This window comes from Mobula hypostoma, chromosome 5, assembly GCF_963921235.1.
Source record: "Mobula hypostoma chromosome 5, sMobHyp1.1, whole genome shotgun sequence".
NCBI lineage: Eukaryota > Metazoa > Chordata > Chondrichthyes > Myliobatiformes > Myliobatidae > Mobula > Mobula hypostoma.
The window spans coordinates 140822731-140850692 of NC_086101.1; the positions used below are offsets into that span (position 1 = coordinate 140822731).

At 39.6% G+C, this 27962-nt stretch overlaps 1 protein-coding gene across 1 annotated transcript in view; it reads left to right on the plus strand.

Moving 5' to 3' along the window:
- The window catches only part of unc45b (unc-45 myosin chaperone B), a 76056-nt gene that overhangs the window by 19970 nt on the left and 28124 nt on the right, over nucleotides 1–27962 (plus strand). Inside the window, exons 4-11 of the mRNA XM_063049088.1 lie at nucleotides 267–442; nucleotides 2926–3015; nucleotides 8275–8442; nucleotides 10682–10850; nucleotides 14052–14222; nucleotides 15146–15317; nucleotides 23532–23832; nucleotides 27848–27942. Coding sequence (XP_062905158.1) covers nucleotides 267–442; nucleotides 2926–3015; nucleotides 8275–8442; nucleotides 10682–10850; nucleotides 14052–14222; nucleotides 15146–15317; nucleotides 23532–23832; nucleotides 27848–27942 — 1342 coding nt within the window. The remainder of the gene's footprint in view (nucleotides 1–266; nucleotides 443–2925; nucleotides 3016–8274; nucleotides 8443–10681; nucleotides 10851–14051; nucleotides 14223–15145; nucleotides 15318–23531; nucleotides 23833–27847; nucleotides 27943–27962) is intronic.

Below are 27962 nucleotides of genomic sequence, written 5' to 3' on the forward strand. Positions count from 1 at the left end.
TCCATGCACTCCCCACTCACTGAGTAAAAAAACTTACCCCTGTCCTCCTTAAATCTCCCTGCCTCTCTGTCCTTAAATATTGCTAATACTAAACCTTTGATCATCATTGCTCATTGGCCCTTTTGGCTGATCATTGAATTTTATTGTTTATTACTCTAATGAGCACTTTGGGCTACTTCGCTTTCTGTGTTGTAAATAGAAGTTGTTGTTTCAGTGATAAATTGAGGTATTTACCTGAATAAGCAATAGCTTACTTCTATTACCAGCTATTGATGTGGACGCATCAGACATCAAAGCTCTCTTCAGGCGTAGTCAAGCATTGGAGAAGTTGGGAAAACTGGACCAAGCTTTTAAAGATGTCCAGAGATGTGCAACATTGGAACCGAAGAACAAGATATTTCAAGAAACTTTGCGGCGTCTGAATCATGATATTCAAGAGAAGGTGAGAGAGAGCTAGAGCAGTGTTAATTGTGCTCACCCTTGGGCAGCTGCTCCTTAGAGAATCATCAGCTGGGAACAGTGTAGGGGTCAGCTCATTCTTGACATTCCTGCCTGTGAACAGCAAGGGTGGATGTAAGGAACAAACTGAAGCTCAGATGCTGGTGCATCTGATCTGCAGCTCTGCTCTTGGACTCTCCACTTCACAACTAGCTCCTTAGCTCCATGGCAGGGGTTTCTGACAGCTGTATTGCAACACATTCGTTTGCGCAAGTTTGCCATCCTTGATTCAAAAGATACTACTGCTGTTTTCAAGTAACTTTTCCCACTTAAGTGAGAGTATTGGAAAATGTACTTCATATTTTTAAAAGTTTATTTTTTTTATAAATTAAACATTCTAAACTCTTGATAAACATTTAAAAGCAGTTGAAGGCCTTTGATAGCAGCAGACTGACATGATGATCTATGGCCACCATCTGAGGCACAATTGGCCTTGTGAGATGGCAAGAGGTGGATCGCAATAAGTCAGACCCAAAGGACTGCATAAAGTAAGTGCACTGTGCAAAAGGAGCAGGAAGCAAGCATGGGTGATGGGCCAGATGAAACACGATCTAACTTGTTGAATAGCTTTTTAATATGTCCATCAGATAATGAGCTCATCTGCAACTCAGTGAAAATAATCTGTGATATTGGACTAGGCCACATTCAAGTCCATTGGAAAACATGCTACTTAATTAACAACCCTAATTCTACCTCAGCAACAGAACCACCTCTGGCTCTCTCATGGGCTTCCCTCTGAATGTGTTTTTTTTTTGCATTCTTTTGGCATAGTCTTTTTCCTCTTCGCTGTCTTGTATAATTTATCAATAATTTATATTCTGTGTGTTGTCTGAACCTATGAGCCCGTGATGCTGCTACAAGTTTTTCATTGCAGCTGTACCTCACCATACTTGTATATAAAGATTTAAAGATAAAGATTAGCTGTATTTGTCACATGTACATCAAAACCTACGGTGAAGTGTGTCATTTGCACAAAATCAAATCGCGAGGAAGTGCTGGGAGCAGCCCACAAGTGTCATCATGCTTCCAGAGCCTCCTGAGCTCCAGACCAAAATGGGTTCTGCTTTTCCAAGTAAAATGAAAACCAGAGGGTTAATATAAAAGTGAAAATTTCAAACATTCTTCATTATTCTATTATGATACATTGTTTTCTGTATGTGACTGTCTGCCACATTTCCAGCTGTATAGGTAGGAGCTATTAGTGCTTAGGCGTTTTTGATTTGCTTTTTAGCTGGTTCAGCACAACATTGAGGGCCGAATGCCCTGTTCCTGTGCTGTACTGTTCTACGTTCTATGTTCTGTTACAACTGTGACTACATTTCAAAAACACTTAATTGTTTGTCAACTGCTTTGGGTTTGTAAGAGTCTACAGAAATGTGAGTCTTACTTCATGAAATATTTTGCAGTGTCACAGTTTAATGTAGGTGGAAAGTTGCCGTGTTTGTTTCATGGTTGGCAACCATTATTTAATTTGCACAGAGATAAAGAAAGCATATAATTAGTCCTATGTCTTAGAATTAGCTCTAATTGGCTTATGACCAAAGGAACTATTTCAACATTGATACAGCATCCATAATTTTTCATGCTGACAGGGAGTACCAACCATGGGGTTCATTTCCAGAGAGAGAATTAAAGAGCAGGGCTGCTGTGAAATTATGCATCAAATATTGACTACACCACACATGGATCGCTGTGCACAGGCTTGGTCTCTATACTTGATTTCAAGCCACTAGAAACAGACTGGGAAAGAATTAGACCAGAACTGAGAAGTTATAGCCATCAAACAAGATTGACAAGGCTGGGATTGTTTCTCCAGAAAAGAGGAAATTGAGATGTCTTGAGAGATGTTTTTAACGTTAAAGAACAAGTTCTTTGGACAAACACGGATGAAACAATTTCCCTTGAGAAAGGTACCAAAAATGGGACCATAGATAATACACACTTACTAATAAACCCAAAAGGAAATTCAGGAGACATTTCCTTACCCAGAGGGTAGTGGAAATGTGGAGGATATTGAGTGACAGTCTATAGAGCAGATGTGTTTCAGCGAATAATAAATAGAGAAGAAGGGACTGGTAATGAGGTGGGATGAATAAATCTGAGAAGGAATGGAAATACCAACACAGAGGTGCTTTTTTCAAAAATTAAATTAATCTTCTATTCCTCAAACTCTGAATCAGTCTACTGAATGTTGGGAGTAAGACTGATGTATACAATAATGATTCAGTCTGAGATTGTCAACTCCTGTTAAGCCTCATTCTCACCTGGGGAGAATCTATACCAAAAAGTATCTATGTCCATGGTCTCAGATTGTGGGAGAATTTTCATTCTCACAGGGAAAGTGCAAAGAAGCTTGACTAAGTCAGCAAATTAAATGCTTTATTCACACTCTTTCAAGTGATAATGTGTATTTTTCCCTTCCAACAGCTAAAAATTCAGTTCTCCACAGATTCGAGAGTGGAACGGATGTTTGAGGTTTTACTGGATGAGAGTATTGATAAAGAAAGGAAGGAAAAGGTTTGTCTAAATCTTGGACTGATTTTCTTTACCTGAAGATGGGAAACCAGGGGAGAAATTTGTCTTTGTTTGGTAATGTTGAATTGCTATGGATTATGACTGTCGCTTCACATTGACTTCTAGTAAGTTCAGAGTTATCAGCCTATGACTCATTTGGGAATATATTCCCCTCTTAGTAAGAATATTGTGTCAAGGCCCACTGCAGATGTCATATAAAAGTTGATCTGCTGGGGAAAGGAGGAGACAATAAATCAACCCCCTCTCACGTGAACATAGAAGTGCAGATGTGTTCTGCCCAGAGTAAGGTCAATTCTGATTCCTTGCCTGGCCTTGCTAAACTAGATTATTTGGTCACTCTCACATTGCTTTCTAGTGGAGGCTTGCTCTATGTAAATTCAAGGCAAGCCTCAGGACATGCCTTCGGAACACAAATGAAGAGGAATTTCGTTATCCAGAGGGCAGTGAACCCCTGGAATTCACTGCCAAAGATGGTTGTGGAAGCCATGTCATTGGGTATATTTAAGGCAGGAGTTAATAAGTTCTTGATTAGTAATGGTGTCAAAGGTTATGGGGAGAAGGCAAGAGAATGGGGCTGAGAGGGCAAATAAATCTGCGATGATCAGTGGAGCGATTGGCCTAATTCTACTCATTTATCTTATGGTCTTACGTTCCCACACTTCAGAAAGACTTCCTGGCCTATAAACATTGTGAGTTTCTCAGGCCATGAGATGAAATATAAAAATACAAGTGTTTTAGTTTTACTCTAAGAAGGTACTGTCATTCATATTAACCTTTTCCCACTGTCCAGCAATGTGGGCAATACTGTTGTCTTTGAGATGAGACGTTAAGCTTCTCTTTCTGCACAGGCTGCCTGACTTACTGAGTGTTTTCAGCATTTACTATATTCAGTGCTGATTTTCACCAACTGTAGTTTTTGATTTTCATTAATTGGGTTATTAAGAAGCCTCTTAATAACCTAAATAATGAGTACAAGAAAATTCTATAATTCATAGGCAAAAAAAATTGATAAGCTGGTAAATCAGCGCCACAGTTCACGCGATGCTATTACAACTTGGGGCGTCGGAATTCAATCCCAGTATCCTCTGTAAGGAGTCTCTGTACGCCCTCCCTGAGGAATGCATGGGTTTTCTTTGGGTCCTCCTGTTTCCAACCACAGTCCAAATACTTACCGGGTAGGTTAATTAATCATTGTAAATTGTGACTAGGTTAAGGTTAAATCGGGTTGTGGGGTAGTGCTTCTCAAAGGGCTGGAAGGGCCTATTCTGTGCTACATCTCTAAATCTAAAATTCAAATTTAAATTGGTTTAGTATTGCCACATGTGCCAACGTGCAATTGAGAACTTTGTTCTGCATGCCACCCACACAAAATATTTCTTCACACCAGTACATTGGGGAAGTACAAGAGTAAAGCAATAGCAGTGTAGTACAGATAGATTATATTGTACATGGGATAGTCTGTGACGTCAAGTCCATCTTATCGTACAAAGGGATTGTTCAATACCAGTAGGATCGAAACTCTCCCTGAGCTGGTGATACATGCTTTAAGATTTTTGTATCCTCTGCCCAATGAAGGTGGGGATTTGGTAGGAGGGAGAATGTTCAGCATGGGTGGGGTCTTTGATTGTGTTGGTTGCTTTACTGAGGCAGCGAAAAGCACAGACAGAGTCAACAGAGGGGAGGCTGTTTTTTGTGATGTGCTGATCTGCGTCCATGACAATGCAGTTTCATGTGGTCTGGGGCCGAGCAGTTGCCATACCAAGCCATGACGCATCAGAGTAGGGCACTTTCTATGAAGCATCTATAGAAATTGGTGAGGGTCGTGGGCACATGATGAAATGCCAGCAGACAGGTCCAACAAGTAGCTAAGAAGTCAAGTGTCATCTTGGTCTTTATCTAAGGAATTGGAGATTAAAAATAGGGGGATTTTTACTAGGACCAGCATAGATCCCCCTTGATCGCACTAATAGGTGGAGCTGCTTTGAAGGGTCTCATGGCCTACCCATATATAACCAAATAACAATTACAGCACGGAAACAGGCCATCTCAGCCCTTCTAGTCCGTGCCGAACTCTTACTCTCACCTAGTCCCGCTGACCTGCACTGGGTCCATAACCCTCCATTCCTTTCCTGTCCATATAGCTGTCCAATTTAACTTTAAACGACAACATTGAACCTGCCTCAACCACTTCTGCTGGAAGCTCGTTCCACACAGCTAACACTCTCTGAGTAAAGAAGTTCCCCCTCATGTTACCCCTAAACTTTTGCCTTTTAACTCTCAACTCATGTCCTCTTGTTTGAATCTCCCCCACTCTCAATGGAAAAAGCCTATCCACGTCAACTCTATCTATCCCCCTCATAATTTTAAATACCTCTATCAAGTCTCTCCCCCCGCCCCAACCTTCTACATTCCAGAGAATGAAGACCCAACTTGTTCAACCTTTCTCTGCAACTTAGGTGATGAAACCCAGGTAAAATTCTAGTAAATCTTTTCTGTACTCTCTCTATTTTGTTGACATCTTTCCTATAATTCGGTGACCAAAACTGTACACAATACTCCAAATTTGGCCTCACCAATGCCTTGTACAATTTCAACATTACATCCCAACTCCTATACTCAATGTTTTGATTTATAAAGGCCAGCATACCAGAAGCTTTCTTCACCACCCTATCCACATGAGATTCCACCTTCAGGGAACTATGCACCATTATTCCTAGATCCCACTGTTCTACTCTGTTCTATTCTTCAATGCCCTACCATTTACCATGTATGTCCTATTTTGATTAGTCCTACCAAAATGTAGCAACACACATTTATCAGCATTAAACTCCATCTGCCATCTTTCAGTCCACTCTTCTAACTGGCCTAAATCTCTCTGCAAGCTTTGGAAAACCTACTTCATTATCCACAACTCCACCTATCTTAGTATCATCTGCATACTTACTTATCCAATTTACCACCTCATCATCCAGATCATTAATGTATATGACAAACAACATTGGACCCAATACAGATCCCTGAGGCACACCACTAGTCACCGGCCTCCAATCTGACAAACAGTTATCCACCACTACTCTCTGGCGTCTCCCATCCAGCCACTGCTGAATCCATTTTACTACTTCAATATTAATACCTAACGATTGAACCTTCCTAACTAACCTTCCATGTGGAACCTTGTCAAAGGCCTTACTGAAGTCCATATAGACAACATCCACCGCTTTACCCTGGTCAACTTTCCTGGTAACCTCTTCAAAAAATTCAATACGTTTTGTCAGACATGACCTTCCATGCACAAATCCATGTTGACTGTTCCTAATCAGACCCTGTCTATCCAGATAATTATATATACCATCTCTAAGAATACTTTCCATCAATTTACCCACCACTGACGTCAAACTCAGAGGCCAATAATTGCTAGGTTTACTCTTAGAACCCTTTTTAAATGATGGAACAACATGAACAATACGCCAATCCTCCGGCACCATCCCCGTTTCTAATGACATTTGAAATATTTCTGTCAGAGCCCCTGCTGTTTCCACACTAACTTCCCTCAAGGTCCCAGGGAATATCCTGTCTGGACCCGGAGACTTACCCACTTTTATATTCCTTAAAAGCGTCAGTACTTCATCTTCTTTAATCATCATAGTTTCCATAACTTCCCTACCTGTTTCCCTTATCTTACATAATTCAATATCCTTCTCCTTCGTGAATACTGAAGAAAAGAAATTGTTCAGAATCTCCCCCATCTCTTTTGGCTCCACACATAGCTATCCACTCTGATTCTCTAAGGGACCAATTTTATCCCTCACTATCCTTTTGCTATTAATATAACTGTAGAAACCCTAGGGACTTATTTTCACCTTTCTTGCCAAAGCAACCTCATATCTTCTTTTAGCTTTTCTAACTTCTTTCTTAAGATTCTTTTTACATTCTTCATATTCCTCGAGCACCTCATTTACTCCATGCTGCCTATATTTATTGTAGGTATCTCTCTTTTTTCGAACCAAGTTTCCAATATCCCTTGAAAACCATGGCTCTCTCAAACTTTTAATCTTTCCTTTCAACCTAAAAGGAACATAAAGATTCTGTACCCTCGAAATTTCACCTTTAAATGACCTCCATTTCTCTATTATATTCTTCCCATAAAACAAATTGTCCCAATCCATTTCTTCTAAATCCTTTTGTATCTCCTTAAAGTTAGCCTTTCTCCAATCAAAAATCTCAACCCTGGGTCCAGACCTATCCTCCTCCATAATTATATTGAAACTAATAGCATTGTGATCACTGGACCCGAAGTGCTCCCCAACACAAACCTCTGTCACCTGACCTGTCTCATTCCCTAACAGGAGATCCAACACTGCCCCTTCTTTCGTTGGTACCTCTATGCATTGCTGCAAAAAACTATCCTGCACACTCCGAACCATCCAGCCCTTTTACAGTATGGGCTTCCAAGTCTATGGGTGACCGTGCCAGACCATGCCATGGTCTGTTCTTATCAAATTACGGTATTGCTTTGCACTGTTGTAACTATATGTTATAATTATGTGGTTTTTGTTAGTTTTTAAGTCGGTTTGTCATGTGTTTTCGTGATATCATTCTGGAAAAATATTGTATCATTTCTTAATGCGTGCATTACTAAATGACAATAAAAGAGGACTGCGTGTCCTCATAATCTAAAAAAAATTAAAATCTCCCACAGTCACAACCTTGTGCTTGCTATGAATATCTGCTATCTCCTTACAAATTTGCTCCTCCAATTCTTGCTCCCCATTTGGTGGTCTATAATACACCCGCATAAGTGTTACTACACCTTTCCCATTCCTCAATTCCACCCAAGTAGCCTCCCTAGACAAGCCCTCTAATCTATCCTGCCAGAGCACCGCTGTAATATTTTCTCTGACAAGCAATGCAACACCTCCCCCTCTTGTTCCTCCGATTCTATCACACCTGAAGCGATTAAATCCAGGAATATTTAGTTGCCAATCACACCCCTCCTGTAACCATGTTTCACTAATAGCCACCACATCATACTTTCAGGTATCAATTCATGCTCTAAGCCCTGTTCCTAATTTCTGTGTTCTTGTGCAAAGTGGTGTGGGCTCTTCACCTTCCAGCTCACAGATGAAAGAAGGGCTTTCAACAGTTCATGGTGGCCTTTTATGCTTCATAAACATTTACTTTGCATCACTATTTAATGTGTGCTCCCCTAAATCCTCCTCTAAATGTGGTTTCTTCTACCAGGCTGCAAATAACCTGATTGTACTTGCGAGGGAAGATGCAGGAGCTGAGAAGATCTTCAGAAACAACGGACTTAGTCTGTTGATCCAACTAATTGAAACCAAGAAGCCGGAAATGATGCTGGCTGCAATCAGAACACTTTCAGGCCTGTGCAGCCGTCACAAGTCAAGAGTAAGTATGAACTCATATAGAATTGATAGAATACGGAGGGCTCAAACTTTTCTTTTTTTTTTGGTTCATAGGACATCGGGAATAAAGAAGAACAGCACAAGGGCAGGCCCTTTGGTTCATTATACTCCACAGAATTATTTAGTAATTAAACACCTCAATAAACTAATCTCTCTTGCCTACACAATGTCCCTGTCTCTTGATTCCTTGTACATCCCTGTGCTCATCTATGAGCCTCTTAAATGTTTTTATCATATTTGCCTTCACTACCACCCTGGCAGCACATTTCAGACACCCCAAACTCTCACCTTAAACACATGCTTTTTAGTGTTAAGACATTTCGACCTTGGGGAAAAGAAGATAACAGCTGTCTATCCTGTTTATGCTTTTCATAATCTCATAAAGTTCTACCAAGTCTCTCTCAACTTCTGCTTTTTGCACACAATGTTTAAATCCATCCTGGTAAACTTTGGCACTCTCTCCAAAGCCTCCACATCCTGCCCATATAAGGTTCGTTACAGGGTCTTTTTTTTAGATTATTATATTTAAGAGGGTTTTAGACCTGGCATTTAAATAGGCAAGGAGTTGGTCCTAATACAAAAAAGTGGGATTAGTCTAGATGGGCAAAGAGGTCAGTATGAAGATGGTGGGCTGAAGGGCCTGTTTCTCTCCTGTACAGCTCTATGACTTATCATTGTTTAGCAGAATGTCTGTCACAAAAAATCTTGAACTAACTCTCAGTTTTCAGAATAAATTGGCAATGATGATAACAAATACCTGTGTATTCATGGCTACGCATTACTGCTTGCATTTTTCATATTCTGGGCCACTGCCAACCCTCAAGTTTTACACTTATACCATTGTCCAGCATGTTCTGTTTTGCATCCATCATCATATATGATTGATCAGTGGTCTATACATAAATTCTCCATCTTGGTAAGTAACATTTGAAAAGCAAAACACATGGTTAATATTTTAAAGATGTGTTGCCAACAGAGTTTCAATAGCCTAAAACATCCCAAACCTTTTAAAAAAGAATTTCTGGGCATGCTTTTTTGATTACTATCATTAAAAAACACAAACTAAAGCCCTAGTTTGTTTTTAGAGTAGTGGCATGCTGGTGCTAATATTCCATAAAAAACCTCCCACTCAGTTTCATTTAATAAAATCACAAACAAGAAATCTACAGAGTTGTGTTTTTTATATATATATATAAATTATCCAGATGATATCTAATCAGGGCTTTACTACACAAAGCCGTGGTTAGATATGACCTGGAGAACTGTGCATACTTTTGGGCTTCACAACATAAGAAAGATGGATGGGCCCTGAACAAAGTGCAGCAAAGTTTCCCCAAATGTCACCCATCTGGTTGACAGAGAGAAATTACAGAAATTAGGCCTGTTACCACTGGAATATGGAAGATTAAATGGTGGGTTGACTGAGATCACTCAGAAGCAAAATAGTTCTAAGACAATGTAGGACAAAAGCAGGTAGGCTACTTTGGAGAGAAATCAACTATTCCTGTAAAATCTAGAAGCGTGGAATTCTCTCTCCAGAATGCTGCAGATTCCCACTCAAATTATAATTTAAAATAAATTTCAAAAGTCAAAAAGGTACTGGAAAAAGTCAGTAGATCAAGTAACATCTATGGACGTAGAAACAGTGTTAATATTTCAGGTTGAGGAATGTTCATTGGGAAAGAGAGAAAACATTGGCCGAGAGGGAGGGTTAGAGGTGGGTAAGATTAAGGAAATGTTTCTCAAAGTGTGGGGTCAAAATTGCCAGGGTGATACACTGCTAATGTATCCTTCTGGATGATTTATTAATGAGGGCAGTTAGATAAAGAGAAAACAAATAAATGGACTTGTAAAAGCTGAAATGCAGGTAGGTGCAGTGCTGAGATCTGAAACCAAATGTAGAATGCAGGAAATGCCCAGCAGAGCAGTCAGCATCTATGGAGCATTTGAAACTGATGTCATGTTATAGGCGGATAACCATAGTGTAGAACTGGCTAGTTCTGATACAAATCGAAAAGCAACTTAGCCTTTTTTACTTTTGCCCTAACCAGTATGTTAAGAACACAGAGTCAGGGTAAGTATATTTAAATCAGCAATGACTTGAATGGCAAAAGATTGAGGAGTTTAATTACCACCTCCTATTTCACCTTCTGTCAGTATGTGCATGTCTTCTTTATTAGGAGGGTTGGATACTAATTCTGATGACAATTTTATGTTTGTAGGCATTGGCTGTTTTGCATTATGTGGAAATGGATAGGATTTGTGGTTTCTTGGGCTTATACGACAAAGAGATTACTTTGGCAACATCCAGTCTCTTCCAGACCATCATGGATAACTTTGAAGGCACAGATAGTAAGGAACATCGTGGGAAAGATGAAGCTCTGGTGCTTGGTATGTATCTGGTTCTTGGGTTTACGTTAAAAATAATTCAAGCAGAATTGTCAATTTATTAGAGTCATAGAGTCACAGAGTCTTCATCTCCCCACTCTGGCCTCTTACCTTTTCTCCCCAGTCCCAGTGCCCCTCCTCCTTCCTTTTCTCCCATGGTCCACTCTCCTCTCCTATCAGATTCCTTTTTGTCCAGCCCTTTGCCTTTTCCACTTATCACCTCCCAGCTTCTTACTTCATCCCCCCCTCCCCCTCCCTCCACCTTCTTATTCTGGCATCTTCTCCCTTCCTTTTCAGTCCTAATGAAGGGTCTTGGCCTGAAACATTCATTCCCATGGATGCTGCTGGACCTGCTGAGTTCCTTCGGCATTTTGTGTGTGTTGCTTAGAATTTTTCTAATACTAGCATGACCAACACTGAACACAATACTCCTAATGCAGCCTCACCAACATCTTGTAAGCATGCAAAATAACGTCCTAACGTCTTTACTCTGCATCCTGACTGATGAAAAGCAGCATACCAAAAGCTTTCTTTACCATCCTGTCTACCTGTAATGTCACTTTTGGAGAACTATTTATCTATAGATCTAACCAAAGGAGAAAACTTACCTTAAAATGTATTAAGCAATCATTTTAAAGGCAATAATGACAATCAGATAATGATTTAGTTGTTACTTGCATTATGTTAATATGTGGCAAACTATTATTTACTATTTGGTTACATTTGTTGAGCGCCAAGGGTATTTGTCTTAATGGTTTCTGATCCCATTTGGTGACAATGGCAGCAACTGATTTGTAGATAAGCCCTGGCAATTTCTTCACTGCCAATTTGTTCTTCCTACAGATCTTGCAGACAGGAATGTTAATGTCCTAATCATGGCCACAAGCATAAAATGCAGCAGATGCTGCAAACCTGAAATTTAAAGCAGAGAATACTGATAGCAGATCAGGCAGTGACCTTGGGAGGAGGAACAGAGATCAACTCACTGATCTTTCAGCATTTGCTCTGAGGAAAGGCTGTTTACCCAAAACAATAACTTGTGCTTCTTTTTGCATTGTTGCAGCCTAACCTGCTGAATATTGCCTTTCATTCCCACAGATTTCTGGTGTAGTGGTTAGTGCGACGCTATCAGAGCTAAGGGCTAAGTTCAATTTCAATGTCACATGTAAGGAATCTGTATGTCCTTCCAGCGGACCGCATGGGTTTTCTCTGGGTCCTCCAGTTTCCTTCCTCAGTCCAAAGACCAACTGGTTAGTAGGTTAATTGGTCATTGTAAATTGTCCCGTGATTCGCGGTGCTGTGGCTCGAAGGGCAGGAAGGTTCTATTCAGTGCTGTATATCTAAATAAATAAATAACTTCTAGTCTCCTTACATGCTTCTAACCATTCAGTTTGTTTGACCCTCTCATTTGGGTAATTCAGATGCATACATCCTGATCATGAAATTTGTGTATTTTGTAACCTTTCTGATTGTTTTTCCTGTCATTGATAAGTGGTTTATTATTGTCACATGTACTGAGATACTGTGTCGTGAAAAATTTTGTTTTGCATGCTCTCCGGACAGATAATTTCTAAATATATGTAAGTACATGAAGGTATTACAATGGTAAATGAACGTCAGAATGGAGAATATAATGTTACCATTACAGGGAAAGTGACGTGTAGCAGACAAAAAGGTACAAGGGCCATGTGGAGGTAGACTGTGAAACAGGGTTCAAAGTTCAAAGTAAATTTATTATCGAAGTACATATATGACAGCATATACAACTCTGAGATCTATTTTCTTGCAGGCATACGCAATAAATCCATAACCATGTCAGTGAAAGACCCCACCAGCTTGGGCACTCAACCAGTGTGCAAAAGGCAATAACTGTGCAAGTACAAAAAGAAAGAAATAATAATAATGCATAAGTAAGCAATAAATACTGAGAACGTGAGACAAAGGGTCCCTGAAAGTGAATCCATATGTTGTGGGAACATCTAAATGATGGGGTATGTGAAGCTGAGTGAAGTTGTCCCTTTCGGTTCAAGAGGGGTAATAACTGTTTGTGAACCTGGTGGTGTGGGTCCTGAGGCTCCTGTACTTTCTTCCCAATGGCAGCAGCGAGAAGAGAGCATGTCCTAGATTGGGCGGGGCGGGGGGTTGGGTGTTCCCTGATGGATGATGGATGATGCATACCTGCAACAACGCTCAATGGTGGGGTGGGCTTTACCCATGATGGACTGGGCTATATCCATTACTTTTTGTGGAATTTTCCATTCAAGAGTTCATTTTTATCATACAAGAGATCCATTCAATAGTCTTACAAATACTTTATTATTATTCCACAGAAGATAACATTTATCAAATGTTTTCTACATAAGTGTTTATGTTTTACTGCAATTTTTTACAATTTGTATCTTTGTTATACCTCTCTCCTATAAATAATATCTTTTCAGATCACACTTCACTTTCCACAATCTGTATTGCTCTGTTCATTTTGCTGATTTTGCCGACTTAATAAAAAATCAGATTGTTTTTTGGCTGAATTAATATGTGACACACCGAGTGTTAGATAAAATCAGCAGGCACCAAAGGAAAAAATTTGGCTCCATCACATAGTTAGAGGTCTTTGAATGACCTACCAGTTAATCACTCTCCTCTCACTTTCACCAAAACTCTGCCAATTGTTCCCATTCCATTACATATCCATCTGCTTTCTGAAAACTGTTCATGATTCTTAATTTATGGAATGTGGACATTGCTGGCAAGGCCAGTACTTACTGTGCATCCACAAGTGCCCTTGAGAAGGTGGCTCTGAGGCCATCAATTTCTGACAGAACAGTCCAGATTTGGAGCTGCAGTGGGATTTAAACAAATAACCTCCGGGCCCAATGCCCTACACAAAATCCAATATTGATAATCACAATATCTCCTGTTATTTCATTGTAATAAAACTCCGGATCTGTTACAATAAAATATTTGGAGTTTTGACTGTACAGGTGGCCTGGAGAGATTTTTTTTTATGGCCCTGAGGATAATTTTGTCTTTCGCTGCAAGTGTTAAACATACATGAGAATGGTTTCTGTTGATTTTATATGATTCAGTTTGTTGGCTTGACTTGAGTGGATTCCTATTGGCTTATATCTTTGCACAGGTTTGCCATAATTGACATAAGAAGAATTCTTTCTCCTCTTGGTTTTAAATTTGTTTTATTTTCTGCAGATACATCAAAAGTTATGAAGGTGATAATCACACACCTGCTAGAAATGCTGGTTCACCCCCGTGTCACAGGACATGGGAGAGATCAAGTTCTCAACCTACTGATTAGAAATGTACCTCGAAAGAGCCTGGACATTAAAGACAACACCAGAAGTTTGGAAACCATTGATTTAGGTTAGTAAACTCTTCATCATTTGTCTTCTTAGTTATACATTATGAAGTAATGTTGCTTAGAATGTGGGGACAAAAGTTTAGGGTCACTGGAGCATTGCTGAAGTAAATTCCTCTCCTGGTGCCTGGACTGAGATTAGTATCTTTTCTGCCTGTGATAGCCCAAATAAAGGTTTTGTTTTTAGATACACACTGGAGCGAGGGAAACAAACTGCTGGATGAGCTCACTGGCTTTAGCAACATTGGTTGGGGGTGGGGGTGGGGGTGGGGGTGGAAGAAACAGTTGATGTTTTAGGTTGTGGTCCTTAGTTTGGACTGATAGGCCCAGTCCATAAGAAGGGTCTTGACCTGAAGCATTTACTGTCCTTTTCCCTCCACAGTATGCTGCCTGACCTGCTGAGTTCCTCCAGCAGCTAATTTTTTCTATTATTTATACTAACGAGATAGGGGCATTACTGATTGAGCCAAAGCTTGCCCAGGAACAAATTACCTGCTGCGCCATTTAAGAGGACGTATAAAAGTCAACAACTATGAAAGCAGTTTATATTTTCATACCTTATTTAAGGTAGTAAACAGGACGGATTATCAAACAAAAATTGTCACTGACCCACATAGATGTACATTGTAGATGTACAATCCTGCTGATATAGCCAGGTTTAAAGAGCATTTCAATGGATAGAGAGATTTAAGGAAGGAATTTCGGAGTTTAGGACTTGGCAGCTAAAATACACTGTCAATGGAAATTGTGGAAACTCATATAAGTGGAAATGGAGGACTGGAGCTTTCCGACATATTCCAAAACACTTTAATTTCAGTTACCATAGTTACATGGTTTTAGCAGTACTATGTAGGAGAAGTCTTTGAGGAATCAATAAACCAATCAATTTCTCTCTGTATTTAATTCAAGAATGATATTTCACCTTCAGGTTTGAAGAAAATCTTGAAAGTGGGAGGGCAGTTCCCTGAACTGCCAGACTGCTTGCCCCTGACTGAGAACACCTGCCTCACTGCTTCGATCTTACTCAACAAACTTTACTGTGATCTTCGAGATGACCAGGAAAGAGCAAATTTCCAAAAAATCTGTGAGGGATATATAACGTAAGTGGCATATGGGGGTGGAAATTACTCCTGATTGTCAGTGGACCAGCTACCTGTTACCTTATGTTTTAGTTGTATTATCTGGGCAGAGATATACTTATGTGTTGTTATTTAAAGCAATTACCTTAAAGAGATTAGCTTTATTTGTCATATGTACTTCAAAACATCCGAACATACAGTGAAACGTGTCATTTGCGTCAATGACCAACACCGTCAAGGATTGTGCTGGGGGCAGCCCGCAAGTGTAAAACACTTTCAGTGCCAACATAGCGTGCCCACAACTAACCACAACCATACAGCTTTGGAATGTGGGAGGAAGCCAGAGCATTCAGAGGAAACCCATACAGGCATGGGGAGAACGTACAAACTCCTTACAGACAACACTGGGAATTGAACCCTGATTAATGATCGCAGGTGATGTGAAGAGATACACTCACCACTATGCTACTGTGCCACCCGGGCAACATTATTTTCCTTATATCACTTGTATATGGGTTGAACACTTGGTTTTAAGACTGATGTGTGGTTCCTGTCATGGTCATACTGTTTGGTTATATATCTAAGAAAGCAAGTAGACATCAACATACCAACTGACTAGAAAAGACCTTGCACAATCCCATTCTCAGCATTAAGCACAGGTAGCCTGACAAGTGTCCTTTCCCCAGTCTGGGAGCGTAGAGAGTACTTACATTATTCCAAACAACATCAGCCGTGAAGTTCTCTGACCTTTATGCTTCCATTCTGTGCAAGATGGTTTATCTTCAAGTCTGATAAATATAGGTTAACGTTCCAATCCATAGAGCTGAGTGTAATAGTCCAATCTGGCAATCAGATTTAATTATTTATTGAGAAACAGCATGGAGTAGGCCCTTCTGGTTCTTTGAGCTCAGCAACTCCTGATTAATCCTAGCGTAATTACAGGACAATTTACAATGACCAATTAACCTGCCAACTGGTACGTCTTTGGACTGTGGGAGGAAAATGGAGCACCTGGAGGAAACCCATGCGGTCACAGAGAGACCCCTTATAGACAGCGGCAGGTCACTGGTACTTTAAAACGTTGTGCAAACCACTAGACTACTGTGTCACTTATTTTACTAGAGCAGGTATCTTTGTTTGAATTAGCTTTCAGAGAATTAAAGAGGTGCTAAGGGACTTTTGTGAAGCAAAGCAAATGGAATTCTCCCTGGTGTTCTGGCCAAGACTTACCATTCATTTAATATTACTAATCAAATTGTCTGTTCAGTATTACACTACCATTTGTGGGATGTTACTGTATGCAAGATTCCCTACATAACAATAATGACTATTCTTCACGAGTACTACATTGCCTGTAAAAACCTCTGAGATGTGCAAAATTTGATAGAAATTCAAGTTGTTTTTCAAGTACATCATGAGGATTGGGGACTTAGTGTCAGGGAGTGATAAAGCACACAGAAAAGCCTTTCAACTCAGCATGCCTATACTGTGTCTGTCTAGACTAATCCCATATACCAACACTCAGTCTGTAGCGTTCAAAACCTTGGCAATTCAAGTGCTCATTAATACACTTCCAAAATGTTTTGAGTACCGGACTAAAACAACTATATAGGCAGATACTTACAACTCTTAAGAAGTATCATGATGAGCACTTGAATTCCAACCACCATTCAGTGGACTGCTTCTTCTGCATATCCCCTCTAGATCTCTTATCCCTTACTTTTTGTGTGTCAGAATAAATGATTGCCCATTTGAGAAGGTTGTGAATCTTTGAATTCGCTGCCCTCGGGAGCTGTGCAAGGTAGTCATTGAGTATATTCAAGATGAAGATTGACTGACACTGAGCTTCAGTGATGTCAAGGTGTATGGGGAGGGAAGAGATAAATGACACTGAGGCCAAGGTTAGATTGCCCTTAAGGGAAGAACAAGCTTGTTTTAAGCTGCAGCGTGAATGAGGGAAGGATAGTTAGGGCAAATTTTAAGTTGCAGTGTAAATGATTGAGTGAGCTTGGCATTGGTGAAGGGATACATTGTTGGTGAATTAAAATGGTTGATACGTTAATGAGGACAATTAGGAAAAACCACTCTAAAAACATGTAAAATCAGTGATAGGCGGTTGTTAAAAAAACAAACAATGCTAAAATTTGCAGTGGGTAGAGCCACGAGCGGTGATTGATAAGTTCATGGCCTAAGGTAGAAGGAGTCAATTTTAGAAAACCTAGCACATTTATTTTTCAACACAGCCCCCTCCTACATTTACACACTTAGTCCAGCGGTTGTGGAGCATACGGATCCCTTCTTTGTAGAAGTCGGCGTCTTGGACCTCCAGAAGTGGTCGAGAACATAAGTTTGTGGCCTAAAGTAGAAGGAGATGAGTTATACAGCTCTCATTACATGCAACTGCAGTTCAACTCTCTGAGTGATTATGCAGAAAGTTTGAAGTTAATAACTCATCTCCTCCTATCTTAGGCCACAAACTTATCAATCACCCCTGCTGTGGACCACTTCTGGAGGTTCAGGATGCTGACTTCTACAAAGAAGGGATCCGTATGCTCCACGACCACTGGACTAAGTGTGTCAATGTAGGAAGGGACTATGCTGAAGAATAAAGGTGCTAGGTTTTCTAAAATTGACTCCTTCTACCTTAGGCCATGAACTTATCAATCACCCCTTGTATAGTGAATGCTAAACAGGACAGAGATATATTCTTTGTCCTAACAAATCCTCCTTCATTCTCCTAGTAAACCTAAAAATTAACTTACAACATAGAACAACTATACAGATAGGAACAATGTTATGCCAAATTAATTAAGCTAATAGCACCAATCGCTTCTGTCTGCACATGGTTTATGTCTGTCCATACTCTACATTTTTCTGTGCCTAAGAGTCTCGTAAATTCCTCCACCACCAGCCTTGGCAGCAGTGGCGTATCTAAGATATGGCAGGTATGGCACGTGCCCTGGGTGCCACTTGAAGGGGGAGGCGCCACTGAGCAGTTTCTATTAAAGTCAGACAAGCCATCCTCGGATAGTGAAGAAAGAATTTTTTTCAGATGTATGATCTGTCTTTGATTATCATGGGTGAGAAGCACTAGGATGGCCTTATTTCAGAGCATTGTGTAAGAAGACCATGAAACGTTTCTTCACGAAGAAGAAGTGTTACGTAACTGGCAACAATGAATATCAATTGAGACAGGTTATATAAAAACAACCCAACATTTATTAAACATGGATAAACGATTAAAAAAAACAAACGAAAACCTTAACCGGAAGTGAACTGCTATGCAGCCGTTCAACAAATCATCACTCGGCACTGGTTCTTAAAGCATTAAATGCGAAAACAGTTCTTAAACCGGGAAAGTCAGATATAGTTCTTAAAATGGTAAATTCGAAAGTCCACTGGATTTATATGTTCAATTGGGAGAGACTTCTCTGGAGAAGGATTTCTTCATAGACGCGACTTTCCTGCTGGTTCTGTCCAAAGGATTCACGATGCAGTAAATAAACAGTTTTTAAACAACTGACCTTAAATTCTAGAGAGAGTAAACCTTGCATGAACTCTTTTTCTTTTGGCAAGAGTTATCTTTGATGCAGGTCGCTACTCCTTCAAGGAAGACTCAATAAGGACGATCCTTTGTTAAACTGCCGAACAATACTGACTCCTCTCAATCCTTCCAGTCCTGTATGTCAATAAGGTCTTCACTCTCCCGTACTACTGCTAGAATAAGGTACATCAACACATCTAGCAAAAATTTCAGTCCAGCAATATTGTACCTTGCAACAGAATGTAACAACCATTTAAAAAATGAAACTGCGTCATAAAAACAAATACGCAACAGAAACGGAGACACAGTATGTTTTAGCTGGAAATCTAAAAACTGAAAACTAACTGCATCATCTGGGGTCTTCCCTTATATACCTGTGGTGCACATGTCATCATGTGACCTCACATCAGTGGGAAAATTACATCAGGTGACCTCCAAAAGATCATTACATCATTCTCCCCAAAAAAATCACAGATCTCCTTGAGGTATGTAACAGAAGGAAAGTGGAGCTGAAGGACGGAAGAGACGAAAGTTGGAGGTGGAGGAAGCCAAGAAGTCGAGCAAGTTCTTCATGCCCTTCTTTGAAAAGCTGGGAAAAAGTAGTTTGACATGTTCCATGGAGTCGTCTGCACCTGCTACAAGTTTGTTAGAATCCGAAGGCGGATCAAGTACAAATGCGTCACAAGCCGAGGAGGAAGTCAAGTCAGATAAATCCAAGTATAATGAGATTAAGAGTGAGGCTGCCACAGAGATCATGGATATGACAGGAGTGGAAGACAATGGTGGTGGTGGTGATGTTGAGTTTATTGGTGAGATTTTACCTGATGAGATTGAACCTGACGACACTGAACCTAGTGAACTGGATGGTGTCAAAGAGCCTCAGACTGTCATACCAGAAGTGATCGAACAGCATGACATTGGACTTCGGAAGTTCGACAAGGATACTGGAAAAGCAATCCTGCCTGACGCGTTGAGAACAGAAATAATAAAGCTGGGTTCGAAGTATTTCCAGAACAGTGAGGGGCCTTTCCACTTTCAATCTTTTTTTTATTGATTTGAAAGAATAAGGATAAATACAAACCAGAGGAGAGGTTATCTCAAATACATATTTCAAAAATAATACGAATAAAGAAAGGAGTATACACTGTCAAAATCATATATAGTATTAAGCTAATATAAAGAGAAAAGAGAACCACTTCTCCTCTTAACAGTTCATGGAAAAAAAAGATTCAAAATTTTCTATTATTAAGGAAAAAAAGACCCACTAACCTAACCTAAAACAAAAAAAAGGGGACTGTGCAGTCCACTTTGAGGATACAGTTTACAAAAAGGGGAAAATCCTTCTGATCAAGTCTAAAAATTAGCGGAAAAAAGAGTAGTTAACTGTAAAAGTAATAAGAATTACATCATATGAAAATATTAAATAAAAGGTCACCAAGTTTGCTCAAATTTAAAAGATGTATCAAACGCCCGACTTCTTATTTTCTCCAAACTTAAACAAGACATAATGGAGGAGAGCCAAAAAAATACAGTAGGTGGATTGGGATCCTTCCAGTACAATAAAATAACTCTCCTATCCAAGAGGAGCCTTTCCTACCAACAAGTAACCGCTCAATGAACAAAACTTGGTTCAAGAGGAAATTGGGAAATGGTCATGGTGAGAAAGTGATACACTCATGGCTGGTCTATTCCCCTTCTAAACGTCTGCATTTTGTATCTGTTGTCTTCTCTATTCTTGGCAGACCATCAATCCTCATTGGAGCAAGAAGGTGGATTCAACCAGTGGAAAGCACCTGAAAGAATTAGTGTTCATGAAAATGCCAAGAATCATCGGGAATGCTTCACACAGTGGAAAGAAATGGAAAGAAGTTTAGCTGGAAACAGAGGAATTATTGACACGGTATTTCAGTCACAGATTGAGAAGGAAAAGTAGAAGTGGCGTGATATCTTGACGAGAATCCTTCACTGCATAAAATTCCTTGCGACTCAGAACCTAGCTTTGCGAGCACACAGGGAGACACTTCAGCTAGACAATGACTCCAACGTGGGAAATTTCCTTGGCTTACTGAAACTACTGGCCATCTTTGACCCTGTCATAAAAGAACACCTCACTCATTTGGAAAGTCATCCTGGATCCACGTCTTATCTTTCACCGGGTGTCCTGAACGAATTCATTTAGAACAAAGTACTTATTCGCATTGACCATATTCAAGAGAGGCTGCAGGATCCTAGCATGAACTTCCACGATACTGCCCTGGATTTGAAAGCCCTCCGAGATCACTTTTATGATGAAAGAGAAGTGTTGGTCAGTGAGTCACTTGAAGAAGGTCGGTCTCTGTCAAGAATGGAATATTGAAGTTGAAAGACATCAGAGACGAAAGAAACGAATGGCTAATGAGAACTCAAGAGATGCTGGGTTAATAGGAGGAAATGGAAAGAGTCATTAAGGGAACACTCGACCGTCTTCACAGAGAAATGGACGAAAGGGTCGCACGACACTGATGCCAAGTTTGGGTTCCTTCTTGATGTCGAGGGACTGTGTTACGGTGCTGACAGTAACGACCTAAAGAAGAAGTGCGAAAATTTGGGCAAATTGTACAGCTCTGATGTTGATGGACAGCAGCTATAGGAAGAAATTTTGGATTGCAGAATGTTTCTATCAAGGCAGGTCAACATGAAAATATCAAGACCTGAAGAGCTTCTTGAATTTATTGTTCAGTATGGAAATGAGAGCATCTTCCCTCATCTTCGCATTGCTATTCAGATAATGCTAACCATCCCAGTTTCCATTGCCAGTTGTCAGAGATCATTCAGCAAGTTAAAACTAATACTTTCGTATTTGAGAGCCTCCATGGGTCAAGGCAGACTCTGTGATCTTGCCCTGCTGAGTGTAGAAAGAGAAGAAACTGAAAAAACTGACTTTGATCACATCATAGACCAATTTGCATCAGTGAAAGCAAGGAAGGTGCAGTTATAATGTTCATGTAGTGCCATAAATTGTTAATTAAAAGATTAGCGAGCTTGACTTGTATTTTTGAGCTGATATTATGGTAAAGATGGGTGTCAGATGGTTGGACAAGGGCGCAATTTCAGTGCCTGCCATAGGTGCTATTTTCCGTAGATACGCCCCTGCTTGGCAGTGCAATGCAGGCATGCACCACTCTCTGTGTAAACCAGATATCTGCCCTGCAGATCTTAGTTGAACTGTCCCGTCTCAACTACAATTCATGTCGACTATTAAACAATTCTCCCAGAAATAATTTGACTCTGGGAGAAAGGTATCAGCTGTCTATTCTGTCTACGACTCTCATAATTTTATAAACTTTCATCAAGCCTGAAGATCTATGCAGGCAACAAAGTACTTTTGAACTGTAGTTACTTTTGGAATTCCAGAAATTCTGATTTTTCTGTTATTGATAAGCCTTAGCTTCAATACAAGGAAGAATTCCCTTGATTTACTTAAAAACAATGTCAAGGGACTTCTCAGGCTTCGCAGAGAGGCATACAAATTTGAGTTTAAAGCTTCATACAAAAGGCAGCACCACTGACAGTGTGGCATTCTCTCAGCGCCATGTTAACTTGGTTTGTGCTTGAGGTTTCAGCATGGGTTGTGGATGTAGACCTGTAGACATGATCTGGAGACACTAAGCCACATTTGAAAACCTCATCTGGAAATCAATTATTAATGACACAGCTAAATTTTAGCCTGTACCTCAGATAACTTTACAACATTATTCCAGAGTGTGAAAAGCAAAATATTTTTTAAAATTTATGAAGTTCTGGTTCAAAGTTTTTCAAATTTATTTGATTTATGAAATTCAAGTGGAACTAATCAATTTGTATCAGACCTCGACTGATGGAACATTTAAAGGGAAGGGAAGTGTGGCTTGCTTGGAAACTGAATTTAAATTGCCTTTTAACTTCTCTTATTCAATTTACACTGGGAAACTAGAACCAATTGAAAGAACTACATTAAATATCTCTAAACAATAATAATTTGCATTACAAACTCTTAATATATTAAAATTTCCCTGAAGAATGTGGCAGGAGCAATTAACAGACAATATTTGGTACTAAGCTGAACATGAGTCTGCCGAAAGTGAAAGGAGGTAAGAGACTTTGAGAGGAAATTGCAGAATCCATCAAATGTAGAGTTAATGAAATTGAAATTGGGTATGAGACTGTCTGATTATACGTCCCTGAGCAGGAGAGAGCTATCAAATAAGGAGAATATTGGGCAGCTCAGTAATACAATGTGTTGAGCCACTGCCTCACAATTCAAATGACCTCAGTTCGATACTGACCTCCGGTGTTATCTGTGTGAGGATTGCATGTTCTACCTCTGACCTTTTGGCCTTCCTCTGGGTGATCTGACATGTAGGTCGATATACTGCCATAAAATTGCTGATAGTGTGTAGATTCATGTTAGAAGCTGGGGGAGGTGGAGTTTGATTTGAAGGAGGGAAGAATAAAACGAGATTAATTTAGAATTAGCGTAAATAAGTGCCTGATGGTCATGTTGGACTTGACTGTCTCTGCACAGTACGACTTCTAAAAGAATCACCTGCTGGCTTAATTGGAGAGGATTCAAACTTGAAAAGCAGCATTTTGGATGAATTTGAGTTTACTGGGTGGTAACAAGGAGGAAAATAACGCTCAAATTTTTAAATATTTTCATCATCATGCTGCAGGAGCAAGTTTGATCCCAAGAACATGGAGAAAAACCTGCACGCAATTCAGTGCGTGTCCGCACTCCTTCAGGGACCCTTTGATGTTGGCAACAGCATTCTGGCTTTGCAAGGGGTGATGGAGATGATGGTCGCACTATGTGGTTCAGACAGAGAGATTGACCAAATGGTGGCATTGGAGGCTGTCATCCATGCAGCTAGCAAAGCCAGTAGAGCAGGTTTCATCATCACCAATGGAATCACTTTACTGAAGGACATGTATAAAAAGTCAACCAATGAGAAAATCAAGATCAGAGCCTTAGTGGTGAGTTCTCTTCAAGTGTTCTTGCTAACTATGTGAGCAATAGGATAAATTGGTAAATTGATTTATTATTGTCGCATATACTAAGGTTCAGAGAAAGTCTTTGTTTTGCGTACTATCATATAGATAATTTCATTGCAACCGTGCATTGAATTAGCACAAGGGAAAGCAATAACAGAATGCAGAATCAAGTGTCTTTTTATAGTGTTACTGGATAGAGCTTCCGTTTCATCTTGTTCGTTTGAAAATGGCCCGATTAGTAACAGAAATGATAACATTATAACCGCTGATTTCATCCAGTGTAAATCAGGTTCATGCAGTACCATGCAATAGTTTAGGAGATCGAACTATACTTCAGCCCAGTTTAGAAAATCACTTCTAGAATCCAATCCATTTAATCCGTTTCTGCTTAGCCCACTTGGATACAAGACTTTGAGGAAGTTATGGTATGCTTGTTTACAAGCGCATTAACAGGTAAGTTTAAAGGCAATTGATTACACTTAATGAACTACTGAGATCTGATTTCCTTAACAGATGGTTCCATACATATTTGAGTAATTTAAAACTGGGTTATTCAGAGTGATCCATTATTAAACACTGCCACTTTTCTTGTGATAACCTGATTTCAATGCTCACTTATCAAGTTGCACATATTCCTGTCCTAATGATATTAGGGAACATTCTCTAATGGAATTTCCTTTTATAAATGATACCTTTACCAACACGTGAAGTGTTTTAGGCCCAGATTACTAACTGGGTGAAAACTCTTCTCCAGTTTTGTTTTGTGTCGAGAAGTGATTTGTTGTTTATTTTAAAGTCAAACTTTGTTTTAACAGTGTTTTATTCCACAGAGTCTTAAATCAAACAAGGTTGTTTACAGCAAAATTTGACATCAAGTCACATTAGTAGTTATTGGAATAGAGATGGTTTTTAAGATACCTTGAAAATAGAAAAGAGGGTGAGGAAACAGAGAGGTTTGGGGAGGAAATTTCAGAGTTTAGTTATGGCTGCCAGCAGCAGAGAGGTTATGAAGACTACTGCCAAAATATTCTCTCCATTGCCAATGGATTAAATAGAATAATATTCATGTGAAGCGCTACCTCTTACTGAAGAATAAAATGGCTATATTTTTCTTGTTGAGCTCTAAAGGACAGAACAAACTAATGTTCTTTTACAACGCCAGCAACCCAGATGCAATAAAAGATGTTGCCTGCAAGTTAATCATGACATTTTTATTCTGCTTAGCTTTTCTAGTAATAATCGAAAAATCATAAAAAGTCACAGAACTGCAATTCCAGTGGCACCTTAAATGACTTTTGCCATTCTCATTGTTCTCTCCAAAGGCTGTCTGGATAACATGCTTCTTCAGATAGCATTTAAAGCACTCCTGTGTTTCACTTAGCTCATTTCAAAGTGCATAAAACTTGGGGCTAAGAAATGGACCTTAGAAATAAAAAAATGGCTTATATTAGAAATTTTCCACTGCTCGAGCCTCTGTATTTGCATTTCCCCCATTCCCAACAAGATTCCATCATCAGGCATATTATTTCACCCCCTCAACTCCTTTCAGCATTTCAAAGAAATATTCCCCTTGATTAACTCTTCTGGCTCTACTACCAATCAGCCTTATCATGGCACTGTACATGATGTAACCTCTCCTTTTCACTTTTTCCCTTCCAACCGGCTGGCGACCCAGAAACCAAACAGTCCCTCCAGGCAAAGTAGCAACTCACTTGCAGTTCTTCCAATTGAGCTTATTGCTTTTGATACTCACAATGTGATTGCTTCTATATTGAATAAATTAAACGTAAATTGTATAACTACACTGCAGAACACATGTGTTCAATCTACAGGGCCAACATTAAGCGTCTGCTGTTTCAGTTCACTATTCCACCCCCACTCTGATCCACAGTCTGTGACCTCTTGCACCATTATATCATTGACCAATGCATGCTTAAGGAACAACACCTTAACTTCAGTTTGCACATGTTCTAACCTTCTGGGTTCAATATTGAATGAAACTTCCCAGTAACTTGCTTTCTCTGTCTGTATCAGAGCTGACTGTTTCTGCTGTAGGTAATCCATTGGTGAGACCTAAGCACATTTTCTCTGTCCATTAGCACAGCCTGACTTCCTGGGCATATTCCACACCTTTTCTTTTTGTAATATTTTATTGTCATTTTGCCTTTATTTATATCTTAACTTGTGCCTTTAATCCACTGTCACTGCAATTTTGACTGTCCCTGGCTTTACCTCAATACAGATATTACCTTTGTCGCATCCATCCCGCCTTCAAGCTTTCTGCAACTTTAAAAAAATTGCTTTTCTCTCTTTCCTGGTTCTGAGGAAGATTCTTTGACCTAAAATGTTATCTCTGTTTCTCTTTCCACTGGGGCTGCCTGAATCCTGAATATATCCAATATTTTCAGATTATGTCTCAGAAATGCGACATTCAGTACAACTGTTCTATGCTGGTCTTCATAATCTATAAGAGCATCCTTTCCCCTAAGGGACAGGATGATCAGTAGCCAGAGGGACACAGATTGTAGATGAAGCTAAAGAACAAGTTGAGATGAGGAGAACGTCTTTCCACAGTGAGTTGTGATCTGCAACATCTTACCTGGGAGTGTGGTAGAAACAGGTCCAACAGGAACTTTTAAAAGCAAATTGGATACATTTTTGAAGAAGAGCACTTTTTATGGAGAAAGAATAGGTATAATTGCATGGCAGCATAGACAGATATGACCTCTTCCTGACCCATGTTCTTCCCAAGGAATAATACTTTTTTTGTGGCTTGATTGCAACTTCTTTCCCCGAGGCATTCACTCATGCAGGGTAAGAAGTGCCACTGCAATGAATCTACAAGAGCACTGCTGCCTCATCTGAAAGCATGCAAGCTATTAATATCAAAGCAAATGAAGATAATCTTACAAACGCAGATTTTCTTGGTACAAAAGCTATCAACACCTAACATTGAAACCTTGTGAATGTACTTAGATAAGCTAAGTATGTTGAAATCCAAAGGCTGTGATTCTTGTGCCTCACTTCCCACATTATTGATCTCGGATGACCAAAACTATGTCCTGTCTAATTAGACTAGATTACCTATCCCAACAACATTTCAAGAACTCTGCACTCTCCACCTTTATCTGTTCACCTCACCTTTGGTCAGCATGCCTGTCTTCCAAGGCCCTAAACTCTGGAAATCCTACGCTGAGCATATCAGCCTCTCTCTCCCCCTTTAAGGCACTCCATAGAACAGGATCCCTTCAGCCAAACTTCGTGAAATCTGTCCTAATAACCCTTTATGTGTGAATAAGACATCAATGATAAGAGACTAATGATAAGAAATTCCATTGTCTTGGAATTTCTTATGTGTTCAAGGTTCCCATTAAAGGTGCAATACCACCAGCAAAAAAATTATTGGGCTTAATTTGAAAGTCCAAAGGCTCTTGAATACTTTTGTATATGAGGCATCATAGGGAGGGTTCTTTATGATATGATATTTTTCAGTACCAAATTTGGATAATTATTTCCAATTTATCAAGAAAGATCTTTTGATGGATCTTTTCATCTCCTAACTTCATTGATAAAAGGTGAATTTCACTTTATTTGTAATATTCCAACTGCGGTGTAAACATAAATGACTTACGAAACAAATCAAAGGAGACTTATGACAACTGAATTATTTGCAGATCTCATTTGAGTGATGGAGTAAAGCATTTTAACACTTGCCTTTTTTGAAAATGTTAAGATACGGTAATTTAGCTATTGTCTTGATTGTTCTGTGGTAGAATTAAAAACATTGACCACCTCATTGCAAAGCATCTAAACTAAATAGAAAGCAGAAAATCCAGGGAACGTTGGGTCAGGCAGAATCTATGGTGACAGAAGCAAAGTTGATGTTTCAGATCTGTTACCAATGGTATTTTGTTATATCTTTTGGTGCTGACGTAACAAAGGAATGTAAATTTTAGAGGCCACCATAAAGAAATACTGTTTAAATTTCTGTCTGTAGGGCCTATGCAAGCTTGGATCAGCTGGAGGGACGGACTATGCACTGAGGCAATTCTCTGAAGGATCCACTGAAAAACTTGCAAAACAATGTAGGAAGTAAGTACTTTGAGCTCTAG